This window comes from Arvicanthis niloticus, chromosome 15 (genome assembly GCF_011762505.2).
Source record: "Arvicanthis niloticus isolate mArvNil1 chromosome 15, mArvNil1.pat.X, whole genome shotgun sequence".
Taxonomy (NCBI): domain Eukaryota; kingdom Metazoa; phylum Chordata; class Mammalia; order Rodentia; family Muridae; genus Arvicanthis; species Arvicanthis niloticus.
The window spans coordinates 53,272,966-53,286,486 of NC_047672.1; the positions used below are offsets into that span (position 1 = coordinate 53,272,966).

Genomic DNA, 13,521 nt, shown 5'->3' on the forward strand with positions numbered 1-13,521 from the left:
GCCTTCCTCCCCCGACCCCATGCTATAAAAGACCCTTTAACCCACCGCACGTGGCCAAAACCCTGCTCTTGGAGCTAAAGAGCTTGTCGTTTTTGACCGCCAGCTCCTCCCCTAATAAACCTCTGCTGATTGCATCCAGGTATGGTTTCTTGTGATTTTTGGGTGGTCGCAATTCCGGAGGCTTGAGGAAGGGTCTCCCGAGTATGGGGGTCTTCAGGTGCACGTGGGGAAGGACTGTTTTCTTTAAGTGGTTGGCCACTGGAACTTTGACCATGCTCCAGTGAGTATATGGACATCTTTCTTCTTTTCTGGGGGAGGGGGTCACAAGGGTGGGAGTGAACCTAGGGATCTAGGAAGTGACTGTGATTGGGATGCATGATATGAAATCCACAAGTAATAAAAATATTATGTGGGGGAAAATTATTTTGGGGTTATTTGCTATGGTGTCTCAGTGAGGATGTCACATTATAGATACATGCTAGACTGTTGTTTCATGAACCCTCACTTTATTGTACAACAGGCTCTTCATCTTTTGTCCTGAATTTTAATAATTCTCACTTAAGGACCCCCTAATATATAAAGCCTGTCTATTGAGGTTTTTTTGTTTGTTTTTTTAAATCCTATTTCTTTTTCTCTAAGTTCTACTTTGGCCTTTCAAACATGTGATGCTTTATTTCCTACAGGCATTTTAACTACCTTTTACTTGGAGATGTTCATTCTATATTGCCCATATGCTAATCCCAACGCCTGAGCTTCCATGTGGTCTGTCTCTGTTGTCTTATTTATGGGGCTAATTTACCCTATGGGTTTATTTAAACTTAAGGCGTTCCCTAGAACAATTATTTGCAGCTCTAGTATCTTCCCAAATGGTTTACATTTCTCAGGTACTTACAGGAGACCACTTCATACAAACTTTACAGTATGAAAGTTTTGTTTTAGCAACAAATTGAATCTGAAATGGCCCACATCTCTGGCCAAGTATTCAAAGGGTTTTCTTCTACTTTACTCTAACCGTTAGTGTATAGTCATAATGGTACTGGCTTCACGAAAAACCAAGTTCCTTGAGCTTTTCCACTTCAGCTTTGTGTTTGGCACACACTGTGTTCAGGGACAATCAAAATCACACCTGAAACACCCTCGGGCAGAAGCTTCAGCATTTCTACTTGTAGAAGTTGGCTTTCAAGTTCCTTCATCCCTTAGGATACCAGCCACTCACTGCTCCTTTCTATTCTACCTAAAAGTTTGAGTCTCCAGTAGGAAAGGTGATCAGCTGAATAGAATCCACCATGTAACTGAAAAGACAATCTAATGCTTTATGGAAATTCTATTTCAAAGCATCTTTTCTTGGCTACTAATAACACCAGAGGTTTTTCCATGCCTCAAAATGTCTTTGTAAGCCAAAATTTCAGTGGTCTTACTTATGGATCTGCTGCTGGCTGAGCTGGGCGGTTCAATCTCCCTCACAGGCTTGGGTCCTCTGGTAGGATAGCCCATGTGGGAGCCAGGAGAGCAAGTTTCTAATGACACTGGTGGAAGTGTGCCAGGCTTTAAAGTCTGGACCATACGTTTGTTCTTTTGAGCAAATCGAGTTCTTTCTTAAAGAAAAAGACACCTTTCTTTAGTCCATAAGTTAAATTCCACAAACTACATTCCACACCGCAAATAAATATGTCATTGCAATGGTGACATAGTGTGCCATTGTGGTCTTGATGCATATATCGTTCATACTGTCCAAAAATAAGAGACTATTCCATTAAAGCTGAAAGAATATATTTCAGAGAGTCGATGGTGGATGAGGTAACAGGTTATACATGTTGGCCACTGTGTTAAGACTGTTGTATCACAGCTGTGGTTTTGTAGACTCGGTGATACTAAACTGCCGATTGGGTTTAGTAGCTTCTTGCACCAGCTAGATGGATGAGGGAGGAAGGAGCTACATACTTACAGACAGAAATGGCTATCAAGGAGAGCAGAGAGCTAGTGCTACTGTGCAATCTACCACATGGTGTTATCTGAACTCTGTACAAGGAGGCCTGTAGGGAAATGTAACATATAAGCTGAATTGCAGATTAACTGATGAACTAGTATGTTAATATGATTCAGTTATTGAGAAGGGAGAAAATTAAGTTTAATTTTTACTATAGAAAGATCACATATAATTTGAAAAACAGGCATGAGTTTTAGAAATAAGGTTTAGTTCAGTGTAGGAGGTATGGAGATCCTTGTGCTCACAGAGAAGCACTAGGCAAACCTGGAATGTTAAACACACACGGCTGTTCCTTTGAAGGGATGCACACTCGCTGCTGCAGCTACACTGGCTGCTGAGCCGCAAGGATGCGCCTGTCTCTGCTTTCTCATCACTAGGATTAAAGACCTGAATCTCCATGGCTGCTTTTCATGTGGGTACCAGAAATCTGAACTCGGGTCCTCATGCTCTTGCTGCAAACACTTTACCAGTTGAGTTAGCTGCCCGTGTCACTTCTGTATCCAACAGGTTCCCCAACATAGATACAGGCTTTGATAGATAATTTATTTTTAAATGTATGAGAAATGTTGGAGAATCACAATACGTCCAATAATAAACTTACTGGAACTCCACATCTTCTGTTATTATGTTTACTTAACTGGGGAAGCTAGAGACAAATCAGGAGGCTAGTGCTTGATGGGAATAGAATTTAAAACACATTCAGATACAAAAAAAAAAAAAAATTCAGCATAATTCCAAAGTGTATCCTTTTTAACACCTTTCTTTAGTCCATAAGTTAAATTCCACAAACTACATTCCACACCGCAAATAAATACGTCATTGCAATGGTGACATAGTGTGCCATTGTGGTCTTGATGCATATATCGTTCATACTGTCCAAAAAATAAGAGACTATTCCATTAAAGCTGAAAGAATATATTTTAGAGAGTCGATGGTGGATGAGGTAACAGGTTATACATGTTGGCCACTGTGTTAAGACTGTTGTATCACAGCTGTGGTTTTGTAGACTCGGTGATACTAAACTGCCGATTGAGTTTAGTAGCTTCTTGCATCAGCTCTCGCAACTGTCCAATTTGCTCATCACGAAAGTCATTGAGTTTTTCTTCTGGGAGAGAGGTGCCAAAACATGCTTTTTCGGTTGAGCTCTGTCTGCTGTCCTTAGCTTGTTCCCACAACACTGCTGCGTATGTCTGGTAAAGACACACAGAGAAAGGAATGGTTAGATTAAAAACATTGATGCACACTTCCTGAGTCACTGAGTACTGCAGCTTCTCAATCCCAAGTCACCAGCTGGGCTCCATCACTAAATTTTCTGCAGTTGATTAAGAAAGATACAAACAGTCATGGTTTTAGTCTTCAGACATGATTTCAAGTGGATCTTACTTTAGGATTCTAAAGTGTTTTTTTTGTTTTATTTTGTTTTTTGTTTTTCTTGCAGAGATCAGGAAAGTCCTTAATCTGCAAGCGAGTGGTACAGCTCTGCTTTAGAAGTGTGCATGGCCACCAGCCAGACTGTGTGCAAAACCAGGGACACCTAAGTACACACATGTGTCTGGGGCTATGAATTTTCATCAGGTTTTCAAAAGGGAACCAACCATAGGTCTTAAAAGCTTAAAAGTGGGCCTCGGAATCCAGGAAGTGGTCCATTCCTCTCTCTGTCTTCACCTAAACATTGTAATCACTACACAGACAAACGCTTTAAACCCCTTAACATTTAACTTTCCTCATTGTGAAGAACTCTATGTTTAATAGTGTATTCAGCTCTTAGTTGCTGGCCTAGTATTCTGACCGTCACTGTCTGCACTGCTCTAAAGGGAGGCAGATGCACACACAGTTTCCACTTCACAAAGCTGACTGTCTGGTAATCATAGTAAGTGAATGAACTAGCTAAATCTGGGGCTGCTCAGCCTGGACTGGACATTTGAGTTGTTCACAACTGCTAGACTTGCCAACTCTTGGGGTCTGGAATTAGCTGTGCACTGGCCACTGAGACACCAGTCTCAGATATAATGAAAATGTATTGACTGCTGCATTCAGACTGCTCGATCGGGACCACAAAAAAGACTCAGAGCCTAAGTGCGGTACCAATCTTACAGAAATGTTAGAGGAAAAATCAGGTTCAAAAGTTTAAAAGGCAGGCAGGGAAGTGGCACAGCATGTTTGGCTAACTAGACAAAGTATCATCAGCTAACTTTTAAGCTGATAGTCACGATAGTCTTACTATGTGAAGTAAGAGGGGCAGTGCATAGATAGTAAATGGGGGGTGGGGGGGCTTCCCGTACCTTGAAATAACAGAGTATCAGTAATTCAACTGTAAGTTTTTGGGTTATTAGTAACATTCTTTAGTGTCAGCCAAAGTGATAACTCCTAAAGTGGATGAACTTAAATCCATCTGATGAGCAACACAGAAGTTACATACACAATGGCTGCAGTTATGTCAGACCGTATCACCAACTCTGAAGGAACTTTGGTTTTAATTCCATACATATCCTTACATTAGAAATATTTTTTTCTAGCCAGGCAGTGGTGGCACACGCCTTTAATCTCAGCACTTGGGAGGCAGAGGCAGGCGGATTTCTGAGTTTGAGGCCAGCCTGGTCTACAGAGTGAGTTCCAGGACAGCCAGGACTACACAGAGAAACCCTGTCTTGAAAAACAAAAAACAAAAAAAAAAAAAAAAAACAAAAAAAAATTGCTATACTTTACCAAAATTCATCTTATAAAATGCCACATACCATAAGCTTCATTAACTCTGCTTCTAAGTTTAGGCCACTAAACAGGATTTCTCAATTTGGGCAAAACTGAGGTTTTTGATAATTTGGTTAATTCTTTTGCTATGGGTAAGAGCTTTTTTATGTTGTTGGGTGCTTAGAACATCTCTGATTTCTAACCACTAATGTTAGTGGCACCCATCCCCCAATCAAAAATCTCTCTAAATACTACCTGTATCTTCTGGCAGGCAAAACAAATTCATGGTTGAAAACTGTTCCCGAGGATGCATAAGTAAATAGCGCACACATACATTTCCACAGAGACATCATTGGCTAAAGAAAAACACTAGAAATGGCCTATTTCTACTTCAAGAGAAGAAAAGTTCACTGAAACCATGTATTATAAAGAAGTAACAGCAATCAGGTAAGCAAAGAAGTACAGCTGTTACACACAAGGCTGTGTACAACTTGGACTAATCGCTTTAAGGGGGGGGGAGGGGACTCTGAAAAAAAGTCTGCCTAAGGAACTTAATCTGGAGGTTCCTCAAAAAAAATGGAAATAGATCTACCTGAAGACCCAGCTATATCACTCTTGGGCATATACCCAAAAGACGCCCCACCATACCACAGGGGCATGCTCCACTATGTTCATAGAGGCTTTGTCTGTGATAGCCAGAAGCTGGAAACAACCCAGATGTCCCACAATGGAAGAATGGATACAGGAAATGTGGTTCATTTACACAGTGGAATACTACTCAGCTATTAAGAACGAGGACATCATGAGTTTTGCAGGCAAATGGATGGAACTCGAAGGTATCATCCTGAGTGAGGTAACTCAGACAGACCCCAAAGGACATGCATAGTATGTACTCACTAATAAGTAGATATTAGCCAAAAAAGTACAGAATACCCAGGATACATCCCACAGAACTCAAAAAGGTTAACAAGCTGAAGGGCCCAAGTAAAGATGCCTCAATCCACTTGAGAAAACAATCATGGGGCAGAGGGAGGGACCTGGGTGGGAAAGAAAGAACATGCTCAGGGCGGGAAGGGAAACAGGACTGAAGCCCTGAGGGTCAGCAGAAAGAATGGAAACAGGCAACTTTGGGAGGTAGGAGGTGGGGGGACCCTCTAGAATGCACCAGAGACCTGGGAGGTGAGAGACTCTCAGGACCCAAAGGGAGGGACCTTAGATGAAATGCCTTACAGTGGGAAGAGAAAACTTGTGGAGGCCACTTACAGCAGAAAGACAGGACATCAAGTAGAGGGATGGGGTTGCCATCCCACAGTCAAAAACTCTGACTCTGAATTGTTCCTGTCTGAAAGAACTGCAGGGACAAAACTGGGGAAGAGCCTGAGGGAAAGGAGGTCTAGTGACAAGGCCCAAATTGAAATCTAGCTCAGGGGGAGGGCCCAAGGCCTGACACTATTACTGATGCTATGGTGGGCTTACAAACAGGGGCCTATCATGACTGCCCTCTGAAAGGCCCAACAAGCAGCTGAAAGAGTCAGATGCATATTCTTACACCCAACAATAGACAGAAGCTGATGACCCCTGTGGCTGAATTAGGGAAGGCTGGAAGAAGCTGAGGAGGAGGGCCACCCGATAGGAAGACCAGTAGTCTCAACTAACCTGGAACCCCAAGATGAGTGCAATCCTAGAATGCCTGAATACATTTTAGGGAGAGGCATTTTGCTCTAGATCCAATACTTTTCTTTCTGGCTGAGAGTAAAAGGAATCCAAACTATCAAAACTACTGAGAAATTGCTGGTATTTTAGCTTGCCAACAAACTGTGAGAGTGGTAGTACAATCTGTACTATGTTTTTGTCTTTTAAGGAAATTAGTAATGTGAGTACAGAACTCAAAAAAGAAAAAAAAATCGGAGCTGACTAAAAACCCAATGCAGAAAAACTGTGGAGCTGGGTGTAGTTGTGCACACCTTTAATTCCAGCACTTGGAAGGCAGAGACAGGCGGATCTCTGTGAGTTCCAGGACAACCAAGGCTACATACACAGAGAAACTCACAGAGCAGTACCACACCTCCATGAGGAGCAAAATCAATAGAAACATCTCTCCCCACAAGTTTGAAAGCCACCAGAATAGAATTACCATAACTATTCAAACACACCTTGGGGATTTAGAGCTCCTTGGTGATGTCACTTAGACAGACCAGTTCAGAAGAACACAAGGGGTCGTTGGTACTATGATAAATTTGAGTTTTGGTTCTTTCTGACCAGATTTTCAGTACTGTATGAATCAATAGTTATTTTTATAACCAAACAACATGCCAAGATATGTTAATATACTCCTAAGGGTTAATATACTCTTAAATATTTAAGTTGTTTCAAGTTCAAGTTATTACCAATAAAGCCACTGTGAATTTTAAATGTCATCCATAAATCAAAACAATGTTCCTTCTTCCATTGTGATTTGTTTGGTTTTTTTTTTTTTTTTCTTGGTTGTTCTGTCTAGGTTTTTTACTCTTTAAAGAAAGTGGTGAGAATGGCATTCTGTTCTTAGAGGAAGCACTGAGTTCTGGCATTGAGAAGCATTCCCTTTTGCGTACATGACCTACGTTATTAAGGGAAATTGAAGCTTTAAACAGATGGAAATGAGAACCACAGCAGACACTAAGTCTCAGATTCCTCCAATAACAACCCAAAGATGGCACAGGCTGGACTGCACGCATGAGCCCCAGAGTCCCAAGTGGAACCCCATCCCATTTCCTCATGGTCATGGTCCTGTAAGACAAGAACATCCAGGAATAGAGTACTAGAGTAAAGAGGGTTTATGCTGACCTAGCCCACAGCAAGTTTCTGTTTCATGCAGTTTAATGTACAGTGAGTGCAGGCACTGTTTTACTATCAGTCATAACGGCATAAGAATATTTTGAATACTATTAAATATTAAATACTCAGCCATAAGTAGAATTTTCTTAAAAATCGCTATTCTTCATTAGTAGTCATACGGATTATTAATGTTCTCTAAACCATGTGCTGGGAAACGTACTCACCATATCTTTCCTTGCAATGAATAGTCTACTCAGTGTCTTCCTTTTATATATGTTACTTGGTAAAATACTCTTAGGGAGCAATTAAAGTACTTTGATCACATCCTTCTTTTTCAAGTCCAATTATGGACAGATATTTAAAAGGATAATAATTTACAGATCACTAGATAAAATATTTTCAAATTGCCAAGAGGGCTACATTTTAAAACACACATTTTGAAACTGTATTTTAAAATATGGTGGGATATTTTTCCAGAGTTACAAATAACGATAGGCTTTGGTATGGAAATCAGCAGCACACGTGACGTTTAGCTACATTTCACCTCACCACTGGCCTCAGAATGTCTGCAAACCTGGACATGCACTGTTAAATATGTGAGGTGTGAAGGCCGAAGCGGAACAGGACTAAGAGGAGAAAGAGTGACAGAGGGTTAAGACAGCTTATTTTAAGGACTACACAGCAGGAATTTAATGCGGATCAAAGGGACTTGAACTGAATATGTTCAAGCTGACTCAGCAAAGATGAAAAACTCTAGTCCTGTGGTGACTGGAAAATAATCTGCCTGAGTGGGAGAGTAAGCTTTAGCAAATGGATAAGGACAGAATAATGGCCATGCTGAATACAGCCCTACCTGTGGGAATATAGAGATATAGAGGGAGGGGGAGGGAGGGAGGGAGGGAGGGAGGGAGGAAAGGAGAGAAGGAGGAGAAGGAGGAGGAGGAAGAAGAGAAAGAGGAGAGGGAGATGGAGAAGAAGAGGTAGAGGGGAGAGGGGAGAGGGGAGAGGGGGGGGAGGGGGGAGGGAGGGGAGGGGGAGATATCCCTGCATCTAACTTATTTCCTTTTGTTTCTTCTTTGACTGTGGCTTCTAACAAACTGCATCCAACCTCCCTAAATGACCAAAAACCACCCACCCGGGCTCCAGCACTTATGTACCTTCTGAAAAGTTCCCAGAATTCCAAACACTACGCAATTGCAGAAACTATCTGCAGCTGGCCAAACCATGCCTCAGCTACAGCACCAGACAAATCATAGTCCAGCTGCTGTGGACAGTCTGAAGCAAGCCCAAATCCCCACACCTGGGATTAAAACGAAAACACATTCTTATAATATTTCTGTGCTTTTTAAAGAAACCAAAATTCCAGGATTCTTAAAGCTTGTCACCATATATACCATTAGTGACAGGAACACTTCAGTGATTTCAGTGTTCTGCAAAGACCACCAATGCATTCACACCAACTAAGAGATTAGTCTCAACTAAAATGTCATTATGTAATACATAATTAGACTCAGTCCTTTCTTGTTTATTACATATATACATATCCATGGCATCCTATACTTATACTTTTTAAGATGGACTCTGACTATGTAGTCTTGACTGATCTGGAACTTACTATATATATAAGGCTGACCTCAAAGTCATTAGACATCTTCCTGTCTCTGCCTCCAAAGTGCTAAGATTAAAGGCATGTGCCACAACACCTGTCCTGTCATTTATTTAGAACATATTATTAGTTTTCTAATAAAACTTAAGTTTAAAAAATCAGTATGTTAATTATTCCTTCTTCTAAGCCAGACTAAAGTTGAGTCACACAGACTAAACACTTGGGTTTTTTTTTTTCCTAAAGAAATTATGAATTCAGGTGGGGGTATAGAAGATTATGTAGAATGTACCAGGCCCTGGGAGAAAGGAAGGGAGAGAAGGAAGTAAGGATAAAAAGAAGGAATGGAGGAATGGAGAGAGAAAGGGAGAAAGGGAGAAAGGGAAGGAGGTAGAGAAAGGGAGGGAAGGAGGTGGGGGAAGGGAGAGAGGGAGGTAGGGGAAGGGAGGGAGAAGGGAGGATAGAGGGATCCAGGGAGGGAGGAAGGGAGAAGAAACATCCCAGGGAGCAGCAGCAGTCACCGAACATTCTACAGAGTGACTGGTTAGAGCATCAGTCACAGTGGAAAGGGTGGAAGGCTGCAGGTCCATGTCATTATCTCCAGCTATCTCGGCTCTACTTAACAACCAGTGACTGAGTACTGGTGCCTGAACTAACACGCTCACAACTAGGGAATAGTTCCTCAACAGATTCCTAGCTCCCACCAACTCAAAAGCTAAACTTATGTCAACACTGAGGCCTTAGCAGACACTCCCCCTGCTCTGCTGCAACGCCTTTACCTGGTGGCTCAACCACTGTGTATGACGTGTCTTCACTTCTGACTTTCGCTCTTCTGTGTTCTAGGCTGTGTTCTGTGATGAAGATAAAACCCTGACCAGACTACAGAATGTCCAGACTCCATGGAACACAAATTACATGCCCCTTCTTCTAAAGCAGTGGTTTCTCAACCTTCCTAATGCTGAGACCCTTTAATACAGTTCTTCATCTTGTGGTGACCCCCAACCATAAAATTATTTTTCCTGCTACTTTATAACTGCAATTTCACTATTATGGATCATAATGCAAATATCTGCATTTTCCAATGGTCTTAGGTGATCCCTACAGAAGGGTCATTCAACCCCCCCCCCCCCAAAAAGGGGTCACCACCCATGGATTGAGAGCTGCTGCTCTAAGGGCTCAGAGAGCACTGCAGAAGAGGAGGCAGTGGGTAACTACACGGAAACAGTGTCTTCAGGACACAGTTGGACAGCTGCACATATGCACAACAGCTGTGACACTGGCACAAGACCTGTACAAGCATAAACCATATTAATTCCCAGCATGGAGAGGTGATTGAGACACAAAGTTCTACCCCTAGCTGAGGACCTACTGACAATTCTCACTCCTGGGAGAAAGGGTCTGTAGGACCGTGAAAGGCAGCCTGGTTTCTGGTTGAGCATAGGCTAGAAACCATCAGTGGCCCCAGGTGGGACCACGTGATCCTAGGGGACAGCAGGCATTTCACCACACCCCAGACTATAGGCTCCTAACTGGAGGCCATAGCCCTCCATATAATTGTGTCCTTTAGTCACTTAGAGCAACGCCCCTACCAGCCCCTCCACAGGTAGAGGGCGTGGCTACAGGCCACAGAGCCTCAAGACAGATCTCCATATTAATGAGGTACCTAAAGGCCAGAAGGGCTTAGCCAATTAAGTTTTCCTTCCCAACACCTCCTCCCTGCAAAAGATATTTACTCTCAGGCCTGCCCTGTGGAAAGGGGTGGGGGTGGGGGGGAGGGTGTACAGTTTCTCATCTTCTTTCCATCATGACAACAAATATCTTAAAACCATGGACTGTTTCTTTTCATCGGGATCCGCAGTGGGGAACAATGGAGCAGGCCTTCGCCTACCGAGCCACCATATAATGTCCCGCAGAAGACCTCCCTGCGATTCCAACCACAGTGACCACCAACCCAAGCAAGCCTACCACCACCACAGACCAAGGACTCTCCTCCCCGCCGGGTGCAGCCAGAGTTTCTCTCCCTTTCTCTCCCCTTCCTCTGCGGGCCAATCCAGCCCGTATGCCCCCACTTGGTTCTCAGCTCTATCCTGGCTCCCAACATGCCTAGAGGCCCAAGAGTCTGAGAACCAGCAGGTCCCTGGCTACTCCGGCAGTCCCGAGACCTCAGACTGTGCTCGCTACCCCCCAGAGCCGGGTCCAGTGCCTCCCCACAGCCTGATGCCCACCAGGAGCAGGCGTGGGGAGAGTGCAGTCACCTGGGGCCACTGATGGTTTCTAGCCTGTGCTTGACCAGAAACCAGGCTGCCTTTCGGTCCTACAGACCCTTTCTCCCAGTAGTAAAGAACTGTCAGTAGGTCCTCAGCTAGGGGTAGAACTTTGTGTCTTAATCGCCTCTCCATGCTGGGATTTAATGGAAACCTCCCATGCCTCTGTCTTCCCCAGCGGCCCTAGCCCCACGGCAGGGCAGACGCAGGACACACTTTAACCCAACAGGAGTCAGCTTTCTCTGAAAATGTACCCAATAAGTTGACCATGCTGCAGTGGAAAGTCACACATCCAAGAATATTTGGCAGCATAAATTGGTACTGACTGGGGGAAAGAGGACACAAAGTCGGGTGGGAAGGAAGTTGGGGTGAATCTAGGAAGATTCTGGGGAGGGATGACGAATACGATCAAAACACATTGTACAAAATTTTCAAACAATAAAAAAGTTAAAAAAACAAACAAACAAACAAAAAACAAGTAACAGAAAAAACAGTCTGACCAAAAGCAGCTTAGGGGAGGGAAGGGCTTCTTTCATGTCACCACCCCAGTGAGATTCATCTTCAAAGGAAGTCAGGAAGGCAGACTGCTTTCGGTTTGTTCCCCGGCTCATGCTCAGCCATCTTTCTGAAAGCCCAGGCCCACCTGGACAGTGCTGCCAGAAAGGGAAAGGGGCCAGGCCTTCCCACACCATCATCCAGACAACCAGTTCACAGATAGGGCCACAGGCGAAGCTCTTCTGGGCAATACCTCAATGAGCTTTTCTCTCCCTAGGTGACTGTAACTTGTATAAAGCTGACAATAAAAACAGGACATTCTTCTACTATGAATATCATAGTAGTTCTTGGGCCATAGTCAGCTCATATTTGGCTCAAGAATAAACTATTAATATACTATAATAGTCTATAAACTATATCTCTTAGTCTCTTTGAGGTGAGAGCTGTGGAGTTTTTGTTTTGTTCTGTCATTTGTTGAGAGGTTGCTTTGTGGTTGGGGGGGAGGGGGTGTTTTGTTTGAGACAGGGTCTCTCTATTTTGCCCTGGCTTTTCTGAAATTCTCTATGTAGACCAGGCTGGCCTTAAACTCACAAAGATCTGCCTGACTCTGCCTCCTGAGTGCTGGATTTAAAAGTATGTGCCACCAGACTCAGCTTTTATTTTACTTTTATTTTTTGCTTGTTTTTACCTCATCAGAAGAGAAGAAAGAAAAGAAGAATGTGAGGGAGATGAAAGGAAAGGAAGGCTTAAAGCAAGCAGAAATTAATGTGTTAATCTACAGTAAATTACAAATGACTTTATGCTTTAAAAAATAATAAAAAGGTCAACTGAGGCATAGGGCAGAAAGTAAGACACAGAGGGCCTGGTGTAAACTCTTACAAAATTAATACTTTAAAAAAAAAAAAAAAAAAACAGTTGGTAAAAAGCTGGAAGCATCTCCCCACCCCTGACAGGCAGCTAGGACAGGTTGGGAGCACTATGCAGACACTCCACAGTCTAAAGATGCCTGCTGCTCGTTATATAATAACACAAGAGACACATCCCTGAGGGAGGGCTAAGGATGCTAGTGAGTCATACGAAACATAAAGCTGTATGCTGAACTACACAGAGCAAATACACAGAGACAGAGACGGACAGACACAGAGAGAAGAGAGAGAGAGAGAGAGAGAGAGAGAGAGAGAGAGAGAGAGAGAGAGAGAGAATGTGTATAAAAAGCCCAAACTCTGTGACACATAAGCCCAATTCAGTGTACAGTAGGCCTCCTTGAGCTACTAACTCTCGTTGCTCTTCCTGCTGACTTCTTTAGAAACGTTCCTCCTCTGGGTGAGCTGTCTCTGCCCCTGCTGCAACTGTGTCTCTGCTCAGCCCCTTGGTCTGAGACACAGGAACCCAGACAGCCCTCTGTCTGGACGTGTCCTGCCTGACGCTAGCAGATGTTACTGATTCACAAATGTCTTAACACACCTTGACTCTAGTTGTTCTCCTAAGCTCAGTTTCCCCCACCCACCCCAGCCCCTTCAGTGTCTGCTCCAGGCCACCTCCAAATTCAATAGTCTAATTTCAGAGCAGAAGCCTCCCCTTTCACTGAAATACATATCTACAGTTACCCATAGAGTCTCTGCTGGACGGTTTCCCATTAGCCAACATTTAGCCCATCAAGACAGGACACA

At 43.3% G+C, this 13,521-nt stretch overlaps 1 protein-coding gene across 2 annotated transcripts in view; it reads right to left on the reverse strand.

Annotated features, from left to right (window-relative positions):
• Window positions 1-2,113: 2,113 nt before the first annotated feature.
• The window catches only part of Sdhaf3 (succinate dehydrogenase complex assembly factor 3), a 44,086-nt gene continuing 32,678 nt past the window's right edge, over window positions 2,114-13,521 (reverse strand). The window contains exon 3 of one of the 2 annotated variants that reach the window (XM_076913710.1): window positions 2,114-3,179. In XM_076913710.1, coding sequence (XP_076769825.1) covers window positions 3,039-3,179 — 141 coding nt within the window. In that variant the 3' untranslated portion in view covers window positions 2,114-3,038. The remainder of the gene's footprint in view (window positions 3,180-13,521) is intronic. The other variant, XM_034518744.2, reaches the window with a different exon arrangement.